This window comes from Pseudophryne corroboree, chromosome 6 (genome assembly GCF_028390025.1).
Source record: "Pseudophryne corroboree isolate aPseCor3 chromosome 6, aPseCor3.hap2, whole genome shotgun sequence".
Lineage (NCBI taxonomy): Eukaryota > Metazoa > Chordata > Amphibia > Anura > Myobatrachidae > Pseudophryne > Pseudophryne corroboree.
Genome location: NC_086449.1, coordinates 62,651,751 through 62,679,092, shown reverse-complemented (window position 1 = coordinate 62,679,092; position 27,342 = coordinate 62,651,751). Strand labels below are relative to the sequence as shown.

At 43.2% G+C, this 27,342-nt stretch overlaps 1 protein-coding gene and 2 pseudogenes across 1 annotated transcript in view; 1 reads left to right on the top strand and 2 right to left on the bottom strand.

The window, feature by feature from the left end:
- Positions 1-27,342, bottom strand: part of LOC134936140 (A.superbus venom factor 1-like) — a 251,373-nt gene that overhangs the window by 43,003 nt on the left and 181,028 nt on the right. The window contains exons 25-32 of the mRNA XM_063931057.1: positions 19,387-19,462; positions 19,124-19,283; positions 18,747-18,845; positions 18,304-18,454; positions 17,871-18,034; positions 17,538-17,696; positions 10,307-10,366; positions 3,592-3,682 (exon numbers count right to left, since the gene is read on the bottom strand). Of these exons, the coding sequence (XP_063787127.1) occupies positions 3,592-3,682; positions 10,307-10,366; positions 17,538-17,696; positions 17,871-18,034; positions 18,304-18,454; positions 18,747-18,845; positions 19,124-19,283; positions 19,387-19,462 (960 nt within the window). The remainder of the gene's footprint in view (positions 1-3,591; positions 3,683-10,306; positions 10,367-17,537; positions 17,697-17,870; positions 18,035-18,303; positions 18,455-18,746; positions 18,846-19,123; positions 19,284-19,386; positions 19,463-27,342) is intronic.
- On the bottom strand, positions 22,430-22,548 carry LOC134937105 (5S ribosomal RNA; annotated as a pseudogene).
- LOC134937104 (5S ribosomal RNA) lies at positions 24,549-24,667 on the top strand (annotated as a pseudogene).

Here is a 27,342-nt window from a genome sequence, read left to right as displayed (position 1 = left end):
ATAAAAAAGTGATACTGGAAGTGACGTTAGTTTTCATTGCAGTTGTGTCTGAAGTTTAGTGACAGACACAAGCGCTATACATGCTAACATGCTAACATCCAGCATCAGTATTGCCTCATTCTCCTCAGGTGCAGTTGCAGTGAACTGAATAACAAACATCAGTTTACTGGCTTTTTGGGTTAAAAAAACACTAGCAGGTTTAGATGAGGCCATTGATAATCAATGCTTTGCATGTAGGTGAACTCGCATTGCTGTATTCTACTCCTTGTTGCTGGCTTGGTCTGTTCTTTTGATTCCGCTGTTGAGATCCGATCGGGATCCCAGCGGTCAGGATCCCAACAGTCAAAATGCTGATGCCGGAATCCCGACATGACTTGGAATGCTGGCACCGACAAGTGGCCACCGGAGATGTTATCTGTTTGCGAGGGGGGGGGGTAGGTGTAGGCTGTGGGTGGAGGATAAGGGTTTAGCTGTGGGCAGGTGGCATTCGGTTTAGGCTCTGGGAAGGGGAGTATAGTTTAGGTGACCGAAGGGAGGGTTAGGGTTAGGCTGGTTAGGGTTAGGCAGTGGATGGGGGGCAGGGTTAGGGGGCCATGGGGAGAAGATAAGTATACTTACCTTCTCCCTGTCTGGATTATCACTGTTGGAATTCTGACTACTGGCATTCCCAACCATAGGCATTTTGAACCTAACCCCAGATGTTTCCTCAATCTTGTCCTGATTCATCTTGTATGCTGCCAACATGAATGATAAACTTTTACTACAGTATCTGGAGCTAACTGGGGGCACAGCAGTGCAAGTGTGTTTTGCTTTAAGGGAGTGGTGGCTTGCAAAATGTGAAGACGTCATAAAGCAGTTCTATAGACCTTGTCCATCACTCTACAGTTACTACCATAACAATACTGAACCATATTAACATCCTGAAGTCATCTGTTGCCCTCCTAACTAGCTGAAAGTTCCAGGTCCTTAGCTAGGTGGATAAATAAGGTCTAGGGGGAAATTAACTAAATTATTCACTTTATTATTGACTAGCTGAATACCTGTGCTTTGCTATGGGATGAGGATGGTAAATTAGAATTATAGCTGTTCATTAATTTACATTGGTTGGAGATCTAGTATATCGGCATATCTTGCTTCCCTGACACACTTTGTGTAGTGTCCGGACTCCTTTTTAGTCCCCCAAGGGACCCTGCTCTTCCCACTATACAACTCTCAGCTTCCTCCTGTCTCCATTCCCCTCCTCACATCATGTCAGTGCCCCTGTGAAATTATCGATTTATTTACAGTTTCTTATAAGCGCAGCACATTATGCATCTCCTGATATGCTGCTGGGGGACCCTGCTACTTACACTATAGAACTGTCTGTGTGGGTTCGTGCTACCTCCATTCCCCTCCTCACATCATGTCACTGCCCCTGTCATATGCAGCCCTGTCCTGACTGACATATCATGCATCTCCTAATATACTCTGTGCTGCTGGGGATGCTGCTTCTCCCACTATATAACTCTGTGTGTGGCTTCCTGCTGCCTCCATTCCCCTCCTCACATCATGTCACTGCCACTGTCACAAGAAGCCCTGTTGTCACGGACATATCATGCATGTCCTGATATAGTCTGTGCTGCTGGCACACCCCTAGGGGTGCTAGGTGTGTGTTTCCCCCACAGTGTTTGCTCTCAGATTGTAAGTCATATATGGACCAAGTTTGGTGTAAATTGCTCCAGGCATTCCAGAGTTACTCTATCTACTGAAATACTCTGAGCTGCTGTCCCACCCCTAGGGGTGCATGGGGTGTCTTACAATCTGGGAACAAACACTGTGGGGGTAAGTCATATGTGTAGCAAGTTTTGTGTAAATTGCTGCAGGCATTCCAGAGTTATGCTGGAACATACATATAAACATACATACATACATACATTTTTTGTGATTTCCATGAATGGAGAGTGACATTTGTAAAACCAGTTCTTAGCAAGCACCTGGGACCTAAGGAGAAGCTACCTGCCAAGTTTCAAGACTGCAGGCCTTGTGGTTTAGGAGATTTTGTGATGAGTCCGTCAGTGAGTTAATTTCCTTTTTTGCATTTTATATATATAGATTTATTATTGATTTTCTATCGATCTTGAAAATCTGATATTTACTAAAGGCAAAACAGAATGAAAATTGATAATAAACCCAACTTTAGACCAAGACAGACCATCAAACTAACAAATGGTACTTTTTAAAAGATGACTACAGAAATCGCACATTTACAAGTCTGTTTGAAAATTGTTTCAAAATCGACTTAAAATCCAATAAAAATTAGACTAATAAGAAGCTGGTCTATTTAACTTCTAAAACATGTACTACTGGCTGAAATATTATTATGATGCCTTTAAAAATGGGAACCACCATGTGATGCACTCTGGCTGTAGTAATCATGGCAATTCAGGGCTCTGATCTGCTGTGCTATTTCCAGCAGTATGCAAATTACTACCTAACTGAAGAGACCCAGGATGAAAGGAACCACGGTAGCTTCTTGAGGTAGCCCAGAACATACACAGGCCTAGGTTTTTACATGGTCTGTTAAACCTCAATGCATTGCCTGCTGGTGAGGTCAAATAGATGCTCCGCCTCAGGCATTGACATAATAATATTGCATGACATCGTCAAGACCCAGCTTGAGCCAGACACTGCAAAGTCACGTGCCTACCAGGCCTGCACAGACTGCTGTGTGTTTTACATGTCTCTGTGACTGGCTCCCTTCAATCCGTGTCGGAGAAAGTGATGGGTATATCCCCGTCTAAATTTAGCCGATATCTCAACCAAGTAGTAGGAGCATTCATCTCCCTTGCCAAAATCTACATCTGCTTTCCCCACCAGGAGTAACAGTGGCATGAAATCAAAGTAGCTTTCTGTAGGTTTGCTGGGAGCTATAGATTGCACACACACACTGTAGGACTGGGACCACCAGTGTTCTGAGTGTTGTGGCTGGCTCTCCTGGTTTGTTCCACAATGCCTACATCCTCAGCAATTAATCCCTGTCATGAACTGTATATTTGAGGTGAAACAAATGCCAGAGGGATGGTTTCCAAGTATAGTAAGTCATCTTATCTTTGTACCCAATAAGTTGAATAGTTAAATATACGGTATGTAATTTTTTTTATTTGTTTCTTTCTAAAACAGTGGATTTAGGCTACGGTTTTTACTCCTGGCTTATGACTGTCAATGCCCCATCTGCAGACACCTGCTGAGCATAAGTTTTGGAAGGCACATATTCAGTAGCCTCTAGATCAGTGATAGAATGCACTTTTGGACTATTAAAAACTTGGTTTTGCTATCTTGGCATATTTTGGTGCACCAACAGTTAGCTTGTACATCTCCCAGCATTTTTAGAATGGTTTGTAATGCTTATTTTACATGTGGTATATTTCTAAATGGAATTTCTGAAAGAAAACTGATTTATCCATTGGAATCTAAGCATTTGTTCAAAAAAGATGATTTGAAAGAAAAGGGGAATGGAGGTATTTGGCATTAGAAAATGTTTGTTTTTTTCATATTTAAAGTTATTTTATGCATGTGACAAACTATTATGTGGTCACTGAGTTACACTCTCACCATTGGGTTCTTCTGTAACTTTCACTGAAAGATCGAAGTTAGGGCATTTTTGTTCTTTCTCTGTCTTAAGAGCGTGATACACTGACATCACCTAAATAACGAAAGTAAAAACAGTATACTATCAGCTCAGAGCTTTGTGATTTAGATCTTGGGCTAATTTTGATAAGTACAGACATTGCTATATACATACAAAAATTCCCCTTTAAATCAATAGTTTCTCCCTCCTTCCCCTAGCAGACAGATTAAATAAACCAGATTTGGTTTAACCATTTCCCTGGTGTGGTCGAATCAGATGCGACCACACCATGCTGGGTTTTTCCTGACATCTGATGTGACCATTTAGAAATGCCCATTGTGCGACTGCTGGAAGATAAGCTTCCAGCAGCTGCCACTCTCAGAATGACCTCCCAGTCCCTCAGCATCCAAGTTCCCTCCTCACTGCTAATTCGGCAGCCTGCCCCTCCCCCCCTGCCCCACACCTGGCAACTGCAGAAAGGAACAGCCAATGGGGAAAATGTGACTGAAGCAGCTCTCAGCCTCCCAGTGTATACTTGACGGCTACAGAGAAAAGTAGCCACAGGGGACATGCAAAGCTGCAATCTTGCAATATTCTGATCATTGATGTACAGATATATCGGTAGCCTGTATTTTAAAATCATTATTAATGTTATGTGTTTACAATTTTTTTTTTAATAAAATTGTTTTGGATAAGTTTTAAATAGATGTTCTTATCCTAATTCAATTAAAGGAAAACAGACAATTTCTTTGGAAAAAATATTAGGCAGTTAAACGGTCAATAGGCAACATGTGAATGTATTCATCATTTCCTGACTGTTCTAGTAAGTGGTCATGTGATCATCATGATGATACCATAGGGCACAGGTTCTCAAACTCGGTCCTCAGGACCCCACACAGTACATGTTTTGCAGGTCTCCTCACAGAATCGCAAGTGAAATAATTAACTCCACCTGTGGACCTTTTAAAATGTGTCAGTGAGTAATTAATACACCTGTGCACCTGCTGGGTTACCTGCAAAACATGCACTGTGTGGGGTCCTGAGGACCGAGTTTGAGAACCACTGCCATAGGGTATCCGGTCTTTAGGTTGACCACACTTAAGTCGACAGTCATTAGGCCAACCACTACTGGTCGACAGTCACAAGGTTGACAGGGTTTCTAGGTCGACATGTACTAGGTCAACATGACAAAAGGTCGACATGAGTCTTTCACAATTTTTTCAATTTTTTTACCTTTTTCATACTTAATGATCCACGTGGACTATGATTGGGAATGGTGAACTAATTGGGGTTCCTGGTCACTTTTACGAAGAAAATCACACAAAAAATAGTAAAAAAAATGTCGACCTTTTGTCATGTTGACCTAGAAACCATGTCGACATAATGACTGTCGACCTAAGTGTGGTCGATCCTATGAACCACACACCCCCATAGCTGTACTCTCATGATCAGAGTTTTTCCTGTGTGTACGAGTAAACGTGGCATGCCATATGCGAGAAGGTAAGTAAATGGCATCTTCTAGTGTAGTATATTAAATGCAAAGTTAAAAATGTCAAACATTTCTATAAATTTAACAATAAAGGTCTATCTGTATATCTTTTGTTGCATATCTTTTGTTGAACTCGTCCTCTATTGAGATCAAAGTAGGAAAAAGGAAAAAAAATAATATACAGTAGTGTAAAATTGTAAAGTAAAGAAATGTAATGCACAATACTGTAGTCTGAAGACTGAAAGCCACTAGAGATGTGTGGGTTTGGTTATGAAAGCTGAACCAAACCAAATTTGGCATTTCCAAGTAGTTATGAGCCCGGGTTTTCCTGCCAGGCGCAGATTCAAAATGAGGCAAAACGTCATCTACCACAGTATCAAATCTTGCATGGTTTGGATTATAAAAATGTCCCTCCTTCATGGTTGCAGCACCATTTCTCACAATAAACCGAAGGGTTAGGGTGTAGGTTGTGGGCTGCAGCACCTCTGTAGGACTACTGTAACTTTGTCAGATGGACTGTGAAGGGCTTTGAGGTGCAGCACTACTTTGGCACTGCTGTGACTGTGTCAGACAGACTCTGAAGCGCTGTGGGGTGCAGAACTGCTGTGACTGTCAGTGAAAGGTTGTGGGCTGTAGCCCTACTGTGGCACTACTGTGTCGGAGAGACTGTGAAGGGCTGTGGGGTGCAACACAACTGTGGCACTACTGTAACTGTGTAAGACCGTGAAGAGCTGTTAGCTGCATCACTGCTGTCACTGTATCAGTGTAGGTCTGTGGGCTGCAGCACTGTGAGGCACTAGGTTAAAAATAAGTATTCAAAATACAGGTTGAGTATCCCTTATCCAAAATGCTTGGGACCAGAGGTATTTTGGATATCGGATTTTTCCGTATTTTGGAATAATTGCATACCATAATGAGATATCATGGTGATGGGACCTAAATCTAAGCACAGAATGCGTTTATGTTTCATATACACCTTATACACGCAGCCTGAAGGTCATTTAATACAATATTTTTTATAACTTTGTGCATTAAACAAAGTGTGTCTACATTCACACAATTCATTAATATTTCATATACACCTTGGCCCTCATTCCGAGTTGATCGGTCGCAAGGCGAATTTAGCAGAGTTGCTCATGCTAAGCCGCCGCCTACTGTGAGTGTATCTTAGCATCTTAAATTTGCGACCGATGTATTCGCAATATTGCGATTACAAACTACTTAGCAGTTTTAGAGTAGCTTCAGACTTACTCGGCATCTGCGATCAGTTCAGTGCTTGTCGTTCCTGGTTTGACGTCACAAACCCACCCAGCGTTCGCCCAGACACTCCCCCGTTTCTCCGGCCACTCCTGCGTTTTTTCCGGAAACGGTAGCGTTTTTAACCACACGCCCATAAAACGCCGTGTTTCCGCCCAGTAACACCCATTTCCTGTCAATCACACTACGATCGCCGGTGCGAAGAAAAAGCCGTGAGTAAAAATACTATCTTCATTGTAAAAGTACTTGGCGCAGTCGCAGTGCGAATATTGCGCATGCGTACTAAGCGGAATTTCACTGCGATGCGAAGAAAATTACCGAGCGAACGACTCGGAATGAGGGCCCTTATACACACAGCCTAAAGGTAATTTAGCACAATATTTTTAATAACTTTGTGTATTAAACAAAGTTTGTGTACATTGAGCCATCAAAAAACAAAGGTTTCACTATTTCACTCTTACTTGAAAAATTCTGTATTTCGGAATATTCCGTATTTCGGAATATTTGGATATGGGATACTCAACCTGTATAATGTTCATTAGGTGCTAATGTGCCACTATTACTAGAATCACTGTGAGGTGCAGTGTATAATAATAACAAATATATAGATCATTCGATACAAGAGTAGGAGCAGCAACTCAGCACTAGTGCTGAGGCTTATGCCAGTCCTGATGATACTTTAACATCTACTAAAGGTGGTCCGGGGGACACAAAGTTTAAGAAAGGGCTCCTGAAATCTAATTATTTCACAATGATAAAGAAAAACCACCTTAATAATAAAGAGAATGTTTACTGCCAAAAAATTAACAACATGCCATACAGCAAATGCAGTGGCAAGGAAAGGCTCAGGCCACAGCCTTTGCTTGCGAGTGGTGGTCCTGCTGTTTCATGCACTAGAAGAAGGTCTAATGAGGAAGCTGGTGCCAAATGCAGTCATGCATCGTCTTCTGTAACCTCATATGATTATAATGATACAAAAGACAAATGAGTGCCCCAAAAAAACAGAAGTACAATAAGACTGAAGAACAGACTGTGTTCACAAATCCCTGAGGAGAGTCTGGGGGTGGCCATGTTAGGTTTGTGTCAGGATGACATTTCTGACACTGCATTCATGAGAAGCTTACTTCTGCAGTTTCTGTACCCTCTGCAAATATGTGGATTAGCAGTACAAGTAATAGATGAAGACATAAAAATTGAGGAAGCTAGTGTAGAAGAAGTGCATTAGGATGAGGCGGATATTTTTGTACTACTGAATCTGATGCTGATAAGGATGTTAATTATGATGATGTTGTTTGTGTAAATCAGCCACCAGTGGTGGCAGTTTTTGCTTGTGATAAAAAAAAAAAGACCATTGTCCTGCCTGGACTTAATACCAAAAAAGCCACCTCTTGTGTGTGGAAATATTTTTACCCAAATCCTGACATTTGTGAAGGCATAGGTACCATTTGTGAGGCCAGAGTTAGTAAAGGTAGGCACTTCTTCCTTGTTATGTCTTTTGCAGCATATTCATGCAAGTTATTTATCAAAATCTGAAAAATCATCTAAAATAATAAAAAGCAGACCAGTTATTAGTTACCAGAAGTTTGGACCAGCACATGCAAAACCCTCATCATCAACATCAGACGTAGCCCTTCCAATAAATTGTTTTGTGGGGATCCAAACAAACCAAGTCCCTGTCACCAGTGGCGTAAGTTCATCACAGTTGCCCGGAGGCAAGATAAATGTTGGTGCCCCCTATTTCCTATATGAAGATAAATATATGTATGTATGTGTGAGTATATGTGTGCGTATATGTGTGCGTGCGTGTGTGCGTGTGTGCGTGTGTGTGTGTGTGTGTGTGTGTGAGGAGTGTTCTGAAAAAATGTATATACTGTATGTATACATTTAATTGTCTTTTATTTAAAATCACACATTTCTTAACAGTCATTAGAAGGATTAGAAGCCATGACCTGTTACACTAACAGCAGACACTTTACTGATGGAGTTATTTGCTCCTGTACAGGAAGCATGAGAATTGTAACTATATGACGTTTTGTGTAATTGTCAGAGAAGTATCTTCATATAGTTAAAATTCTCAGATTTCCTATACAGGAGCAAACAGCTTCATCAGTAAGGTGTCTGCTTCCACTGTTATAGGTTGTGGTTTCTAATCCTGGGTGTGATACTTGAAAAATGTGTATATTCACTATAATAAAGCGGGTGTGATTTGTAAGGTGCAGGGACCAGTGAGGAAGTCGGCTACTGAAAAGACAGAGACAGCTATCATTTAACTTAATTCAATGGTGTCACAGAATGGGAGTAGAGGTGCCCCCCTTCAGAGCAGGAGCCCGGCGGCAGATGACTCCGTTGCTTCCCAGAGATCTGCTTCTGCCTGTCACTGAAGTGCTTGTGCATGCCATTTTTAATATCCAACAGAAGGGTGGGTGGGAAGGTCCCAAAAAAATCTTGCACCACTTTTGGACTATATATAGGAGAGAAAAAATGGCATATTCCTCATAGTCAGACTTTCTGGTGCACCTTATAAATGTACTACAGGGGTATGTTACACAATTAGGAAGGAGGGGGAGGGTAGTACGGCCACCAGGTCAGCCTCCTATAATTTGTTAGTGTAAGATAGGCTGATTTGGAGTTTTTAGCTAGGTATTGCAACTATTAATTTTCTTGGCTTCTTTTTCAACCCTTGTCAGAATTCCTTGGCTATTAATATTATATTATTTTATGGTTATTTCTCTTCTCAGTTGCTGAAAAACAGTTGTTATTTTCTTTTAAATGTTTTTAGTTTTTGAAATTAATACATTTTTATCATTTAATCAATCAAACAATCAATGCTTTACCTGGCTGCGACTACATACTCCACTTCCATTTGCCTTTCTATGGGTTCGTATAATTTATTAAATTGCCATCCTGTGTGTGACTCCTATGCCACAATGTTTCATAGATGGGCTATGGGGGTCATTCAGACCCGATCGCTCGCTGATGCAGCGCAGCGAAGCGATTGGGTCAGAACTGCGCATGCGCCAGTGTTGCAGTGTGTCGACGCATGGCAGCTGTAGTTGCCTAGCAATTGCCTCTGAGACAGAGGCGGTCATTGGGCAGGAGGGTGTTGGACGGCGCCATCAAGCCGCCATTTAGGGGGCGTGGTCTGGCCAACGCAGGTGTGGCCGGACCATAGGGGCGGGCTGTGATGGCTGCGTGACATCTCACGCAGCCGCTGCGGCCAGTGGCAGCGACAATCAACTCTCGGCTAGCCGCAGGAGCTACGCTGGCCGGGAGTTACACCACACAGACAAAAGCATGTGTGCTGCTTTTGTACTTGTGGGGGGGAGGGCGGACTGACATGTGGGGCTGGGCGTCCCCCCACATGTCAGGGAAGCTTATCGTTGCTGTGCTAAATTTAGCACAGCTACGATCAACTCAGAATGAGCCCCTATATCCTTAAAGTAACGGTCGTGTGGTTGTACTGCTGCTCTGTTACTTAGTTTAGTTTGAAAGCCTTTGGCCAATATTTATGAACAATATTGTGAAATGTGAGGTGGTCAAAATTGACTGGAAATTATGGGAAATTAATGTTATTGACATTAATAATACTGTAGAAACAAAAACACCCCCAAATTATGGGATGTTACCTGTTTTCAGCAAGTTTTATGAGAAAAAAAAAGACAGATGCAAAGCCAAAACACATGAGGGTTGTATTGCCAAAATCAGAAAACCAAAGCCAAATAACGAGGGTAGTTTTGCCAAAAGCAAAACCCATGTGTCGGAATACTTCTCTACATACAATACAATCTAAGTCCACTTAACACGAATATATGTGGCATACTCTATATTTTTTTATTTTTTGTATTTATGGATTACGCATTAATGCACGTTACTGCTCTATCTTATAGTACAGTATGTTACAGTTGGGTAAGGAGAATATCTCTCACAAAGCTGAGTGTTACAGCTGCACTTACCGTTAGTGTACCTTGTCCCTTCCCTCTGGCTGTCACGGCAAACTGCATATTGAAATTGGTCTGTAACAAGATGAGGTTTATAGATGAATTATAATATCCTTATAACACCATTACCACATTATCATAGTTTGTTCTGCAGGCTGGTGCAGCCCTCCTGAGTACACACAGACTTGAAGCCCACATACCTAGTCGAGGGTGCCGCTGCACAGTTCTGCCATTGCCGCTCTGTTTGCAGTGAGCAGAGGTGCAAGTAAGGTGACCACCTTCCTGCTGCCAGTAGCTACACACTATATTGTCAAGCAAGGAACAGTGCTTGGGGGGGCATGTACTGTACATGGTAGCTGAACTGTGAGAGACAAATAAATAGATGCTCCCTGATGCCCCCAGCACAATAAAGTTTTTGTGGGGGGTTTTGGCACATGGCATGTGATGTCATGATGTCCACGCACAGTGACTGAAAAACAGGAGAAGCCTCTGCCAAAGCCACAGCAATGAGGAGCACAGCAATGCATGAGATCCATGGACCAGGGCAGGAGAGTTAAGTGTGGCTGCTGGAGAGACACAGGGTGAGACAGCCATGGAGAGACACAGGGGGAAAGCAGCCATGGAGAGACACAGGTAGGAGGCATCCATGGAGAGAGGCAGAGGTCAGATGCAGCCATGGAGTCAAATGGGGGAGGCTGAGAGAGACTTGCTGAGGGATAGTTTGAGAGAGAAAGACTGTTGGAGGGAAAGGCTAAGAGAGACACAGGGTGAAGGAAAGGCTAAGAGACACAGAATAAGAGGGAGGCTGAAAAACACTGAAGGGGAGGCTGAGAGAGACACATAAAGGGGGTGGTTGAGAGACACAGGGTGAGGAGGAGACTGAGAAACTGGGTGAGGGGTAAACTGAGAAACAAAGAGTGAAGGGGAGGCTGAGAGAGATATGGTGAGGCTGAGAGAGACACAGTGATGATAAGAGAGACACAGGATGAGGGAGACAGGGTGAGGGGGAGGCTCAGAGAAAAAGGGTGAGGTGTAGGTTGAGATAGACACAGTAAGTCTGAGAGACATGGGGTGAGGGGGAGGCTGAGAGAAACAGGGGGAGGGGGAGGCTGAAAGACACAGAAGAGGAGGATGAGAGAGGCACAGGGTGAGGTGGATGTTCAGGTTATAGGGCTGGAGCGATAGGGGGCAGGTCACTGGAGAACACAGGGGGCAGGAGTCTGGATAGACACTGGGGTCAGGAATCAAAAGACATGGGGCTGGAGTTACGGGCCAGGAGGCTAGAAAGAAAGAAGGAAGAAGTAATGTGGCAGGAGGCTGGAAAGACAGCCCCGGAGGCATGAGTCTGTATGATGATGACATTGGTTATATTCTGGCATCTTCCGGACAATGTGATCTATACATGAATAGTGGATCCTGACGCTATCTTCCCAGGGAGGATCAATTTCTTCAGAGGTTCCCATTGCAGAGAAACCGCCATATAGGTAAGGTGCAGTTTTATTTAGTATACACAAAGTTGTGGATTTTATTAGTGGAATTACTTTAGTGGGGTGAAATATCTACTCCTCCATGCCCCAGTTATACTGCCCTTAATATTTATTTTTGTTCCCATTTCATTTAACCTCACATGCACACTTGGGGGGGAGGGAGGCACCGTAGCACACAGTGACAGTTGGTCGGAGCTCTCATTACTCCTGCCAGTGTCAGTGATGTTACTTCCAGAGAGTTACAGCATAACACATATCTACAGTCAGGGCTGCCATCAGAAATTGTGGTGCCCAGTACTGACAAAATAGGCAGAGTCCCCCCTACCGCTACCTTATCACTACGCAAAATGATCACTTACATTCTTCTTTGACTTGTCTGTCAAATGCAATGCAGTCTTCACTCACTTGGACCCTAGGCTACAATATTCCACCGCTCTACACCTGTGACATCACACATAGATGCGGCGCAGTGGACCTGTAGGAATGATTTACAGAGGGCTGTCAAGCAGAGAAGGCTTGTTTTTGAAGCCTTCTTTGCACATCAGCACCCTGTGGTTGAGCAGCCTGGTGGAGCTCTGCAGGCAACGGTGGCAGCAGTGCCTGATATAAAACCATGTGGGCCTGAAACTGACGCTTAAGAAGAGCCTATTGTGTTCCACAGGGGGTGTGGCCAGCTCCATGGGGATGTAGCTAGTGACCTGGGATCTGTGGGCAGTGTTGGGGGGGTGTAGTCTGCACAGAGAATATATTAATAGTGTAATGTGAGAGATATGCACAAAGGTAACATGACCATAATACTGTATGATGAGCAGTGGGGATGGAGCCACGACAGTGCGGGTGGATAGGAGGGGAGCACGGCCAGAGAAGAGGATGGAGACATATTGTATATATACACAGTGAGTGGTATGAGACTGGGGTGGTGGCGCTAGGGGGTAGAGCTGGAGACAGACTGGGTGAGGTTGTGGAGACAGGTGCAGACTGTGGAGACTCTGCAAATGCTACTGTGTGTTTGTGTGTATGTATGTATATATATATATATATATATATATATATATATATATATAGTGAGGAGATCAAGGTAGGGGTACCTTCTCCTGGGGTACTTGTACATCTCCAAACCATCAGCAGCTAGGAAAACTGCATGCCAGTCAAGGGTTTTTGTGCAGTCTAGCTGTGGCTATTTTTATTGTGTAGTACATAAAATAAAACAAACATAAATTCTAGCCCATCTGGACACTAAGTAAACATAATATATTCCCTCTCGCAGGTTGGTAGGACCTAATGCCCCTACCACAAACACAGGCACATGCACATAATTTAAAGTCAGTAAATCACAGTGGCTCATAACAGGTCTGATTTCCCAGGTAGTGAGATCCTGTGCCAAACCCTGACAGAGCTTATAACAGCCTCCTACAGGTACAGGCCCAAATTAGCCGACTATCAGGTTGAAGGCCTAAAGACCAGAAACGGACCTTGTGGATGGACCCCTCCCTTCTCTCTCACATCCACAACCCTTATTTGGCTTTTACCAAAATCCCAAAATCTCTTAGCAGAGGAAATATGTAGGCCAGAAGCTTGAGGCAAACATATATATACCGGTCCCAATAATATAATTATTAAAATCTAGTGTCAGTAGCTGAATACCTTATATAATCTCTGAGGCGAAGACTGCAAGACACTCTGATGGAGAACAGTAGCCAGCAGGGCATGGACACATAAAAATCAGTCACCCGGCTGGGCCACTTTCATAGTACCGAGCTTTGGCTCAGCTGCTTTTGAGTGCAGTGGTGAGGTGGCACCTATGTGATATCACATGGTGCAGAGGAGATGCCGACCTGCTGGACGGGTACAGGGTGGAGTGTGAGGTGGACCAAGGTGATCAGCATATGGTATATACTTTTACCAGTATCTACTGTATATATCCATATATCTATCTCTATATGTACATATCGATATGTCTGTGTGGACATGGGTAACTAATAATTACCCCAGACTGTGTTATCCCGCTTCCTGTGTACTCTGTCCTCACTGCAATTCCAGCCTGACACCACTTTCACATCGGTCTAGCTGGTCAAACTGCACAATGCACCCTGCAGTGTGGGAAATCATAAGTTTTCTTCCCTCCAGAGCATCAAAAATTGGGACAAGCACTTAAAACAATAAAAGCAACCTCTTGTAATATAATTAATTAACTAGAGGCGTGCTGCTGACACTGACTGACATCACTCTGTCCCCTGCCTGACAGCTCCATCCTACCAATTACCCTGCTTAGGGCTCAATCTGGGATGTTTCAAGTACACCCAATGCAGGGGGAGCATAAAGCACATTCCCACTAAGCAGGAGGGTACAGGTACTGTATTCTACATTCCAGGAAGGAGTAGCCTAGCTCCCAGTAATAGGGACACTAGTAGCTGTGTGGTTGATGATACCATGCAAAGCCCCCCGTGGGACCCGCACATTGCCTGAGACACAGTTACACCCCCCTTTGTACCTTCGTTTGCACCTTGATCCTATACCTTAGCTGCAGGTGTGGCAGGACACTATGGTGCAATGGAGGTTCCAGGCTAAGGAAGCTTTCCACTGTGCTGTAGCCACCATGTGTGATCCTATGATGCGCAGTGTTTGAATGAGGGGGCGTGGCCTTAGGTGAAGTGTGCAGGGCCACAAATGAGGGGGTGTGGCTTTGGTCCGACCATCGTAGGCAAGCTGCAGTAGAGTGGGGGCCCCTTTACTCTCTAGGCATTGGACTGAAGTACTGGCAGTACTCTCTGATGGCAGCCCTGTCTCCAAACACTTCTGTTTTTTGCCAAGCTTAATCATTACACACTACTTCAAGATGATCACACAGACAATCCTGAAACTCAACCATTAACAACATTATAACATTATCCACATAGATAAGACTTAAAGTCAGGTATAGACAAAAGGAAATGGTAGATGTGCTAAAGAGTGAGAGGAAGGAGAGAGCGCAGTGGTGCAAGTAGAAAAAATATCTCATAGGTACTGTGTGCGCACGCGCCCAAAAAATGGGTTTGGCCAAATGCCACATGAGGCATGGTCAATGAAAATGGGGATGTGATACACATATGGGGGAGGGGCAGATACACATATGACCCTAATAGTGCCAGATACACATTGCCCCACAGTGCCAGATATACATTGCACCACAGTGCCAGATACACATTGACTCACTGTGCCAGATACACAAATGCAGCCAGAGGTTCACATATACATTGCCTCTCAGTGCCAGATACACATTGCCCCACAGTGCCAGATACACAAATGCTCCCAGAGTGCCAGATATACATTGCCTCACAGTGCCAGATACACATTGCCCCACAGTGCCAGATACACATTGCCTCTCAGTGCCAGATACACATTGCCCCACAGTGCCAGATACACAAATGCTCCCAGAGTGCCAGATATACATTGCCTCACAGTGCCAGATACACATTGCCCCACAGTGCCAGATACACATTGCCTCTCAGTGCCAGATACACATTGCCCCACAGTGCCAGATACACAAATGCTCCCAGAGTGCCAGATATACATTGCCTCACAGTGCCAGATACACATTGCCCCACAGTACCAGATACACAAATGCTCCCAGAGTGCCAGATATGCATTACCTCACAGTGCTAGATACACAAATGCCCCCACTGTGTCAGATATACATTGTCTCCAGTGTCAGATACAGAAATGCCCCCACAGTGCCAGATATGCCCCCAGTGCCAGATACAGAAATGCCCCCCAGTGCCAGATACACATGTTGCCCCAGTGCCAAATACAGAAATGCCCCCAGTGCCAGATACACATGTTACCCCTGTGCCAGATATGCCCTCAGTGTCATATATGCCCCCAGTGCCAGATACACATGTCCCCCCAGTACCAGATATGCCCCCAGTGCCAGATACACATGTCCCTCAAGTGTAAGATATGCCCCCAGTGCCAGATATATCCCCAGTTCCAGATATGTCCTCAATGTCAGATATGCCCCCAGTGCCAGATACACATGTCCCCCGCAGTGCCAGTTATGCCCGCAGTGCCAGATACACATGTCCCCCCAGTGCCAGATATGCCTCCAGTGCCAGATACACATGTCCCCCGCAGTGCCAGATATGCCCACAGTGCCAGACACACATGTCACCCCAGTGCCAGATATGCCCCCAGTGCCAGATACACATTTCTCCCCAGTGCCAGATATGCCTCCAGTGCCAGATATGCCCCCAGTGCCAGGTATACATGCCCCCCAACCGCTGCTGCTCCTGCTGCTGCTGCTGTCCTGTGTGTGTGTGTGTGTGTGTGTGAGGGGAGGAGAGCGCAGCCTGCGCATCACCTGCCCCTCAGTCTCTGGCGGCGGTGCGGGTGTCTTCCTTCAATTCGGCGCCGATCCGTGAGCCAATCAAAGCTTGCGGTTCGGCAGTCTTGGCTGCCAGTCCGCTCACGGGCCTGCGCTGAAATGAAGGAAGACACTGAGGGGCAGGAGAGACAAACTCTACACTCTCCTCCCCTTGCAGCAGCAGTGGCTGTGAGCAGCGGAGGGAGAGAGTGAGCGGTGAGGAGCAGCGGCCCGTCAGCGGTGGGTATGGCGTACCCACGGCTAAATTCTTAAGGGTACGCCATACCTACCCATACCCGCCCACTTGCACCGCAGAGAGAGAGTGAAAGAAAGAGAGGGAGGAAGAGAAGGCGAGGAACCCAGGCAGCATCAAGGACAACATCTAGCTACTGTACTTTATATATTTAAATCTAGTCAAATTTGAGTTCCAGTAAGTTCATAGCTTTCAAATTAAATAAAAAAAAAAATCCAAATCCTTTCCAGTGTTCCGCGCATCAAGAATGGCTGCATTTCGCTGGGCTCCTCTCAGCCTAACAATATTTCCTATCATTGGCAATACAGTACACCTGGCATCTACACATGATTATTGTGGCGTGAATGGGAACATGAAATTCTCCAGACCTTTTTCTACCATATCTTCTGTCCTTCTTGAGAACCGCTTGTTGTGCCTTGATACCTCCTGGATCTTATTTGTGAGGCTCTATTGGGAGTTGCTGGAGAACTGTATGACATGACCTACTGTGGATGGCAGTCGCTTTTTACTGCTGTACCTGCTGTATCTGGGACAGACCATTCCAGTGCCTAGTCAGTGGCCATCCTTTGGGACGTACATTGCACTTAAGTGCTTTATAACAGTGCAGTTATTTTTTTTTCTGAAACATACTCCTTAGATTATTTACTGCTTAACCCCTCAACCCCTGCACAGTTCCATTTGCTATTAGTTAGGGTTTGATTGTCTCCTGGAAGGATTTGTTGGTCTGGGGTTTCTTCTCTCTACTGGGGTGATTCAATTATTTTTGGGATCCCATTAATTTTCATGCTCATCACGCCCAAAATCACCTGGTTTAGCCATGTAAACTGGTTTTATTCCTATTAAAGTACTGGCTAGGGTGCCCAAACTACCATTTGGGTGCACATACCACAGACTTTTCGCATATTTCTGCTCGCCATCTCAAACATTCAAAGTTCAAACATAGCCTGTAAAATAACAGGAGCTGATTGGTTGGTACTTTAGATCTTAGTCAGTGCAAAGAGAACACTGTAGCAAAGGAAACATATTCCCATGTACATGCCAAAGAAACTGCCACACAGTGTCAGGCTATCCAACAAAGACCGTACTGCGCTTTCATCACACAGCTGTCTCTCCATTCATACAAATAGAGCAGACCCCATTCATCCAGACACAGACTATAGTTCTCACCTCAGCAGAGCGTGCCCACAAAGAGTTATCAAAATTGAGGTGGTACGTTATTGGATCATTTCTCTTGGGAAGATGGAGAGAAACATTCAGATCTAACTCATTGATTGAAGGAATATCTATCTGGTACTGAGCCAGCGCTTGGAACATCACAATGGTAGCCTAAAGGAGACAACAAAGCCATGTGTGAGACAATGTGATGGGCAGTGAAATGCAAAACAACGGAGCAAAATAAATGAGTCAGGATCAACAAACATATAAAACAATACCAAGAAAAGTAGGATCAGTGTAAAGAAGAAAACACACACCTACAGGAGAACCAGCCATGTCACTTACTTGTGTGGACCCATAAACTGCTCCATGATATCTTTGCTCATTTATCCAGCGGACAATGGGTCCAGTTAGTTCGTACTGCTTCAACTGTAGCAGAGCCAGCAGAGCATAGCTTGTGGCCTCCAGAGTAAAAAATCTGGACCCTAGTTCTTCCCAGTGCAACTTGTCTTGGGAGAGAGATTCAATTGATCAATAACAAGGGCAATCATAAACTATGGGCACTAGAAAATGAACGGTGGTGAAATCCTGGAAGACTAATATTTTATCTTAAAGTAATTATAATAAAAATGACTAGGTTAATCACATGGTATTTTAGAGTTGCAATAATGTTAAATGTATATTTTGGTTGCTTTAAAACAGGTGTTTTGAGCAAGTGATGTCCGGTCATGTCAGTGATACCAAATAGAGATACGTAACATTCTGCAGGGCTCAGTACCTGTGGTCGCAGAGAGCAGCTTATCTGCATTGTTTATAGTTCCAGCCTTAGCAAGAGCATAGGTGACGACTGCGATGGTATATGGTTTTTTTAGATTCGGGTATTGGCCCAACAGGAAGCTAGTTGCCGCCTCGATACTCATCTTCAGGTTCTGTAGAGGGATAAAAATACTTGTTCAATCATTGCTCTGAGGATAGGGTAGACAACGCTTGAAATGGAAAAGGTAGACAGTACAAAAGGATGAAGCGTTTTGATTTATTTGTGTAATATATGTTTAAAATACACAAAATAACACCCCCCCCCCCAAATAAAAAAAATAAAAAAACAAAAAACCCAATATATTAACCATGTTAGAAAAAGTGCAACAATTGTGAATTTTGTTTTAAAATACATATGTGGCGCCATATTTCTAATGTTACACTAACGTCGGATAAAGCACTCACATTGACATGTGCTGTACAGGTCCTCTCACTCTCCAGCATAGCAATGAGGACAAAAGCTGTGAGACCAGCATCTGCTTCATTAGATCCCTTGAGTCCACCCTGGATGAGAGTTAGAAGAGACATATATGAGGTTGTGGTGACATCTTGCGTTGAGTGTTGGTTTGGTGGCATGATTTAAACAGTCCCTCATTCTTTGTCTTTACTATTACTGGGCGCTACCAAAATTAAATGAAATAATAACACTAGTACCCCCCTGTGGTGGGGCCTATACTACAAAACACAAAAAAAACCTCAAAACTATGAATAAAAACAAAAATAAAAAGTATCATGTAATAAAGTTACTAAGCTTTCCATAAGAGGGGTTATAAAGTACACACCACCATCTCCTGATTCATGACTGGAGCGTCTTCTTTGAATAACCCGTCAGGTTTTTGCTTCTGCAGTATCAACCACTTAATGGCACCACAAAGAACATCGTTTTCAATGTACATTAGGGACTGAGCCATGCCAAATACTTTGGCTACATAAGCGGTGAGCCTAGGATGAAAGAGTCAGTGTGAGCCAGGTGGATGAAGAAGACACTAGAAATAGTAGAATTAAGTAAAAGACTTTGTATCTCATTATGAATTGACTCAGTCACCATGTGCTGGACGGCCGGTCGTTGAATGCTGCATAGGAATTGTCTTTTTTACGATAGTCAAGTTGCTGTATGTAACCTGCAGGAGCAGAAACAATGGAAGACTTGTGAATTATGCTGCTGTTTAATATAGGTCTCACAGTCTGAAATAATCCCCCTTTTTTTTGTGTGATTGGACCAAAATCACAATTTCACAAAAACTGGGATACCTGATAATGATCTAAAATCTATTGGAAAACTTTCAGACATGTTGGTAAATACAATCAGAAAATCACCACAAATGTCCTGTTTGTTCATTTTTTAAATGGACTTCTAGGCCAACAAAGTCCAGCAGTGATGCAGCCACTCAAGCAATCGGGCCACCAACGTAAGTGGTAATATTGGAAACTCATCCTGTCATCTATAAGGATCAGCCCATGTGTTTCCCTAATCACATTAGGAAATCACACATATCTTCATTAGAAACCTCCGATAAATGAAGGAAACAAAAACAATCAAAAATGTAAACAGCACTTGGCCAAAATAGATGAGTAAAAGTAAATTCAATAAATGTAATTTTCAATAGAGTTCAATGACTTATGTATCACACTACCACTGACAAACAAAATGCCTAATGTAACAACACTTACTTCCTATAATAATGCCTTTATTGTAAAGAACCCATTATTGTTTTTTGGATAATGAATATCCCTTGTAAAGAGATAGATAGATAGATAGATAGATAGATAGATAGATAGATAGATAGATAGATAGATAGATAGATAGATAGATAGATAATAATTTTATTTATATAGCGCTCTTTCTCAAATAGGACTCAAGGCGCTTAACAGTACATTTTCATAAAATACAGAAGCATGAAGATACTAAAAGGGACACTATGGAAATGCTTGAGTAAACAGGAAAGTCTTGAGTCTACTTTTGAAGGATTCTATAGTTGGGGCCTCTCTCACTGTGCGGGGAAGTGAGTTCCATAGAGTCGGAGCCGCATGACTAAAAGCTCGACCCCCAGATGAATTACGGTAGATTCTAGGTACAGCTAAAAGTCCTTCATCTACAGATCGCAGTAATCGAGTGGGGCAGTATGGGGTCAGAAGCTGTTTCAGGTACCTTGGGCCTTGGTCATGTAATGCTTTGAAACTCAGTAAGCCAATCTTGAAGATGATTCGCCATCTTACAGGCAGCCAGTGAAGAGAGTAGAGGATGGGTGTTATGTGGCTAGAACGGGGCTGGTTGGTTAACAGCCTGGCAGCTGTGTTTTGCACCAGCTGTAAGCGTTGCAATTCTTTTGCTGGTAGACCAAGGTAGAGGGCATTACAGTAGTCTAATCGAGATGATCCAAATGCATGTATGACTTTTGGCAGATCATCTGAGGGAATTAAGTGCTTGATTCTGGCTATGTTCCTCAGGTGAAAGAATGAGGATTTGATTGTGGCTGATATCTGATGTTTAAGTGTCAAGCCACCATCCAGGACAACGCCAAGATTCCGCACACAATCACTGGTCTGTAATTCTGAATCCCCGAGTGTAAGTCCAGTTGGTTGGCTATGCTGCAGTCCTGTCCTTTGATGTTGCGGTCGTATTATAAGGACCTCTGTTTTATCCGGGTTCAGTCGTAGCCAGCTGGCGTTCATCCACTCCTGTAGTTCAGCTAGACAGCCATTTAGGGTTGCTATTGGGTTATCAGTGCCCGGAGCAAAGGACAAGTACAATTGTGTATCATCTGCATAGCAGTGGTAGACCAGGCCATGGCGCCTGATTATTTCGCCCAGTGGGAGCATGTATACTGCAAAAAGCATGGGGGATAGTATAGAACCTTGTGGGACACCACATGGCAATGGCACTGGTGGTGATGAGTATAATCCAGATGATACTCTCTGTGACCTGCCTGTGAGAAATGATTTGAACCAGCTTAGGACTGTGCCATCCAAACCACAGAAATGTATCAGTCGCTCAATCAGAAGCTCATGGTCCAAGGTATCAAATGCTGCCGAGAGATCCAGAAGGATTAATATTGAACAGTCACCTCTGTCTTTTGCCATCAGAAGATCATTTAACACACATACCAGGGCTGTTTCAGTGCTATGTCTTCTCCTGAATCCTGATTGAAATGGATCATAAATATCATGGGTTGTCAGGCGGGTTTCCAGTTGATTTGCCACCACTTTCTCAATAACCTTTCCTAGGAAAGGAAGGTTTGATACCGGTCTGTAGTTGGTCATGCAGTCGGGATCTAAATTAGGTTTTTTAAGAAGCGGTCTAACAATTGCTTCCTTTAGGGGTCCAGGAAAAATGCCTGTCTGCAAAGAGCATTGAACAATTTTTGCAAAGACAGGACCAATTATATCCATACAACCTATTAGAAGCTTTGTTGAGGCTGGGTCCAGACCACAGGTGGTGGGACGCAAAATCCGAGCAATTTCAGCAGTGTCCTTTACATCCACTGGGTCAAAGCTGGTCCATGAAGGCAGGTAGCTTATATTGGCAGGCTTTGTAGTTTGACACTCCTTTGATGGCACTGTGGAGATTCCAGCCCGGATGGTGGATATTTTATCTGCAAAGAAGTTTGCAAACTCGTTGCATCTTGCCTGGGAAAGGGTCTAATCAGTCTGCAGGCATGCTGGCTTGCAAAGCATCTCAAAAAGGGAGAGAAGAAGACTCTTTTGTGGGTGCACTCTTGTATGTTTGGAAGTCTCAGAAGAAACAATAGGTAGAAATTAAATATAAATTTTAAATATAACTTTTATTAACAACAATTGATAAAATAGTAGTAGAGTATACTGTCAAAAAAATCAAGGTGGGGGTAGGGGGGAGGGGGGAGGGGGATTTTGGGAAAGAAGGGAACACAGAACAAATTTAATTACAGTGTAAATACTGAATATTAGTTCTGAGCTGCCTGGGTGCGAAAATTACAGCTGGAGGCCTGAAAAGATGAGGCGTTTATATTCTCTTGTGAGTGATGATGAGGAGACAGATAAGATGGGTAAAGACAGAATAAGCAAGATGAATCTGCTGTCAGTGTTAGACGCTGAGCAAAACCGTCCAGGAATTTCTACTAAACTGAGTATTCCTCAAGAGTCTCCTACTCGAGTACTGACCCAGCCCTACACTGCTTAGCTTCCAAGATCGGAAGGATTCGGGCGTTACCAGTGTGGTATGATAGTAGAAGAATTTGATATCGAGGGCTCGAGAATCACTGATGAGAGTTCACGAAAAATGGAGAAGAAACAAGAGTAGGTTGGAGAGGAAAATAGGGGATCTGCTGCCACCGTTAGACCGGGATAATTACCCCTGAATCAGTGGTGAGAGTCCTGAAAAATAGTAAAAAAGTTAGAAAAAGAGAAGGGAACAATGCTGATATGTAGAGGTTTAAGAATGGTTAATAGTCAATAGGCTGCTTGATTGCAGGATGCTGATAGTACCTATAATATGGGTACTTGATGTGATAAAGAGCAAATTGTACACCCGCATACACAGACACTTTATATAATTCTTTTTCCTCCCCAGTCTTTCCACAGCTATTCCCACCACCTCCATCCACGCCACTTGCACAAAAAACACCTAATATCAATAATAAAATAAAACAATACATATATATTTACAAATATCCTCCTATAATGTTCCCAATGTCATATTATAACTCAGGTTAAGATATGCTGTCTCAACATATGTATATTTCATGCATTAATTCGATTATTTCTTATTTATATTTATTATAAATATTTATAATCTATACTTATCTATCATCATAATAATTTTTAATATTTCATTTTTATTTCTTTTATTTTCATTTTCATATATTTTTTTATTTTGTCTATTTATCTTTTCATTATAATAAGTGTTATGCTCATTTATATCAAATTACCTTGTATATTTCTCATATATATTTTTTATTTCTTTCCTTTTGTGCAATGGGCCACTAATTGCAAGTTTAATAGGGAACCAATACAAATCAGAACAGCAATTCAACCTGTGCAGCAATTTGTAAACGTAGGACACACCTCCCTTTTGATTGGACATTGACCAGCTCCCCTGCAAGATAAAGCCCGCACGATCCCCTCCATGAACAGGAAGTGATCAAGCCCGGTGAACGGGTGAAACGCGTCTTCCGTTCCATACCCCACTGCCTGGGGGTGACAGCCGATTCCGGACAGCCTGAACCACGAGCCGCTCCTTCTCCAGCAGCCGCTACATCAACCCGCCGCCGCCATACACTGCCGCGACGGGACTTTGAACATTGCGTCTCTCCTCTCTTCAGCCAAAAAACAGACCACGTCTCCATAATACATCAGTTAGACCGATCTGCATTGCGGCCTTAACGAACTGCTCAAACCCTGAGAACCATTGTATCCTGCATCTTCAACATGCTTGGACTTTGATACGGACATTCCGCACTCATACAGTACTCTGCCACATACCAGTGACCGATCGCCCCCCACAATTCCGGGTAATATCTGCTTAATTGCAGCATTTTTTGCACCTTTATTGGTATTCAACTTCAGATGCTTATTTTATAATATTATTCATCAAAGCTGTTTTATGCAAGCACCCGCTTTACAGGCAGTCGGCACTTAGCAGCATTATACCGTTACCATTTAGGATATTGCTAAACCTTTGATGTTCAGTTATTAAACTGACATATTCTTTTGGCTGAGCAACCTATCATCATTTTTTGTATCTTTATATTTTTCTAGCATTTCTGTAGCTCTGTAGACAGCGGAACATAATTAATCCCAACATATCTTGTTAGAATTGTTGATATTATTTCCTTATCTTCCCACCTGATACCATTTTGGTACAAAGGGTAATAATCTGATAGCATCAAATTGATGGTGTTGCATGGTTCAAATCAATTTAATTGTCTGCTAATTGTGTACAATTTGCTCTTTATCACATCAAGTACCCATATTATAGGTACTATCAGCATCCTGCAATCAAGCAGCCTATTGACTATTAACCATTCTTAAACCTCTACATATCAGCATTGTTCCCTTCTCTTTTTCTAACTTTTTTACTATTTTTCAGGACTCTCACCACTGATTCAGGGGTAATTATCCCGGTCTAACGGTGGCAGCAGATCCCCTATTTTCCTCTCCAACCTACTCTTGTTTCTTCTCCATTTTTCGTGAACTCTCATCAGTGATTCTCGAGCCCTCGATATCAAATTCTTCTACTATCATACCACACTGGTAACGCCCGAATCCTTCCGATCTTGGAAGCTAAGCAGTGTAGGGCTGGGTCAGTACTCGAGTAGGAGACTCTTGAGGAATACTCAGTTTAGTAGAAATTCCTGGACGGTTTTGCTCAGCGTCTAACACTGACAGCAGATTCATCTTGCTTATTCTGTCTTTACCCATCTTATCTGTCTCCTCATCATCACTCACAAGAGAATATAAACGCCTCATCTTTTCAGGCCTCCAGCTGTAATTTTCGCACCCAGGCAGCTCAGAACTAATATTCAGTATTTACACTGTAATTAAATTTGTTCTGTGTTCCCTTCTTTCCCAAAATCCCCCTCCCCCCCTCCCCCCTACCCCCACCTTTATTTTTTTGACAGTATACTCTACTACTATTTTATCAATTGTTGTTAATAAAAGTTATATTTAAAATTTATATTTAATTTCTACCTATTGTTTCTTCTGAGACTTCCAAACATACAAGAGTGCACCCACAAAAGAGTCTTCTTCTCTCCCTTTTTGCATGTCTTACCACTGACTCAGGGTGCACCACCAAACTCAAGATAAAATTAGAAAACATTGGTTTTCTCGTTGTATTTAATATTTTGGTCCTAACAATATCTACTAGATACATCACCATTTTCCAGTGCGGTATACCCCCAATACATTCTTGCAAAGCATCTCCACTGTGCGGAAAAGTTGAGCTGGCCTATTGTTTGCTGCTGTGATCTCATTTGACAGGAACTGTGATTTCTTACGAGTGATTGTCGATTTATATTCTTCGTTATGCTTTATTAGTTTTATTTTGTCATCCACTAGGTTAGTCTTCCTCCATCGTCTTTCCAGTCTACGCCCCCTTTTCTTGAGCTCACTAACACTGTTGTCGAACCATGGAGCTTGACGTTGTGGTTTGCGAGGTCTTATACGCACAGGGGCGATAATATCAATTGCAGCCATAACATCCCTATTATAATAACGGACTAGGGAACAGGGATCTTCACAGGCACCCAGTATAGCAGAGAGATCCAGATTTGCTGCAAGAGCCTGGGGAGTCATACCCCTCCTTGGACGATACCTGGTCAACTCCACGGGCAGAGATCTTATTTGAGGGGTTGCAACTGAGAACCAGAGGGAGTAGTGGTCTGACCAGATGACTGGGTTTATTTTTAGGTCAGTGACTTCTAATCCAATCTGAAAGACAAGATCAAGAGTATGACCACTTTTATGTGTGGCAGAGGGAATGACCTGTGTGAAGCCCAGACCATTCATTGTGCACAGGAGGTCTTGGCCAAGGCGTGAGAGCTCATCATCCACCCATGCATTGAAATCCCCGAGGATGAGCCATCTTTGATGTTCCAGAACCAGGCCAGCAACAGTGTCTGCAATTTCTTGTAGAAATATCTTTCCATCTCCAGGTGGACAGTAAATGAGAAGTACTCTGAAACCTAATCCTGTCGAACTCCGGGCAGCAATACACTCGAATAAGCGAGTAATTTCAATAGGGTGGACCCTAAGTTTAAGTTCTTTTTTGAAGCAGATAGCCACCCCGCCACCCCTGCGGTCCAGTCTTGGGTTGTGGATGACCGAGTAGTTTGTTGGTACTGCAGCCTCCAATATAGGTGCTGCATTTTCATCTAGCCAGGTCTCCGTAATACAGGCTAGATCTGCAGATTCAATAAGGTCAGCAATTGTTGCAGTCTTGTTTCTTATAGATCTGGCATTACAAAGAACTGACCTGATTGGGCATACCAGAGGGCCTTCCGTTTTCTTTATGTTAATTGCAGGAGCTCTGGGTATGGGGGTCACAAAGCAAGAGTTGACCGTTTTGTCCTTCCAAACATAGGGCCGTCTTTTGGGTATCACTTCTATTTGATTGTTCTTTGAGTATGGGGGTGAGCAGGTGGGCAAAGGACGTAGATGGTTACCGGGGGAAATACATTTCCGGCCTGCTCGCTTCCCACGAATGCGCCTGTGTTTTCTTTTTAAAATGCCAAGGGATTGGAGAATAGAAGCCTGTGATGGTGTGATAGGAACTGCAGAACGTGGTGGGCGGAGTGAAAGAATGAAGCTGGAGCAATACGTATACATTTGGACATCAATGACAGATTACTATAAGTTTGAGCTGCATATGATGATGATGATGATGATGAGAGAGGGAGAGAAAGCAGTGGGGTTTTTTTTTTCGTTTTTTTCGTTTTTGTGTTTTGTTTTCCCCCAATTCGGTATGTAATCCAAAATTATAATGGGTTTATGAACAAAGTTATTGCTATAACCTATTGGGTATATTTGAAGCAAGTGATAAATAAAATAACTGCTGATTTAGTCAATTATCCTAGGATAGGCAGACTTTGGAAAGGTGTTAGAAGCCAGTTCCTACTGTGTAGGTGTGAAAAGTCTCAGTGTGAGAGGCCTTTGATGTAGATTTCTTGTGTGGGGGGTAGTGATGATAACATGTCCTGGGAAATGGATCCTGAGTTGAAACATAGATAGATAGATAGATAGATAGATAGATAGATAGATAGATAGATAGATAGAGCTTTCAAAATGGACACATACTGCGGGATGTAATGTTCAGCCGGCGTCCTGCATGGCCGCCGAACTAGGGTGGCATTACATCCCACCGCTACTCTCTTCTCATGTCCACTTCGCCCCAGTGCCTTCCACAATGCAGAGTAGATAGATCTTCTGAAAAATGGCCAGCACTTTGGGACTTCCAGTGATGAAAGGTTTTATTGCCATATTACTGAATGTCAACATTTCAAAACGCACTTGTTCTTTTATCAAG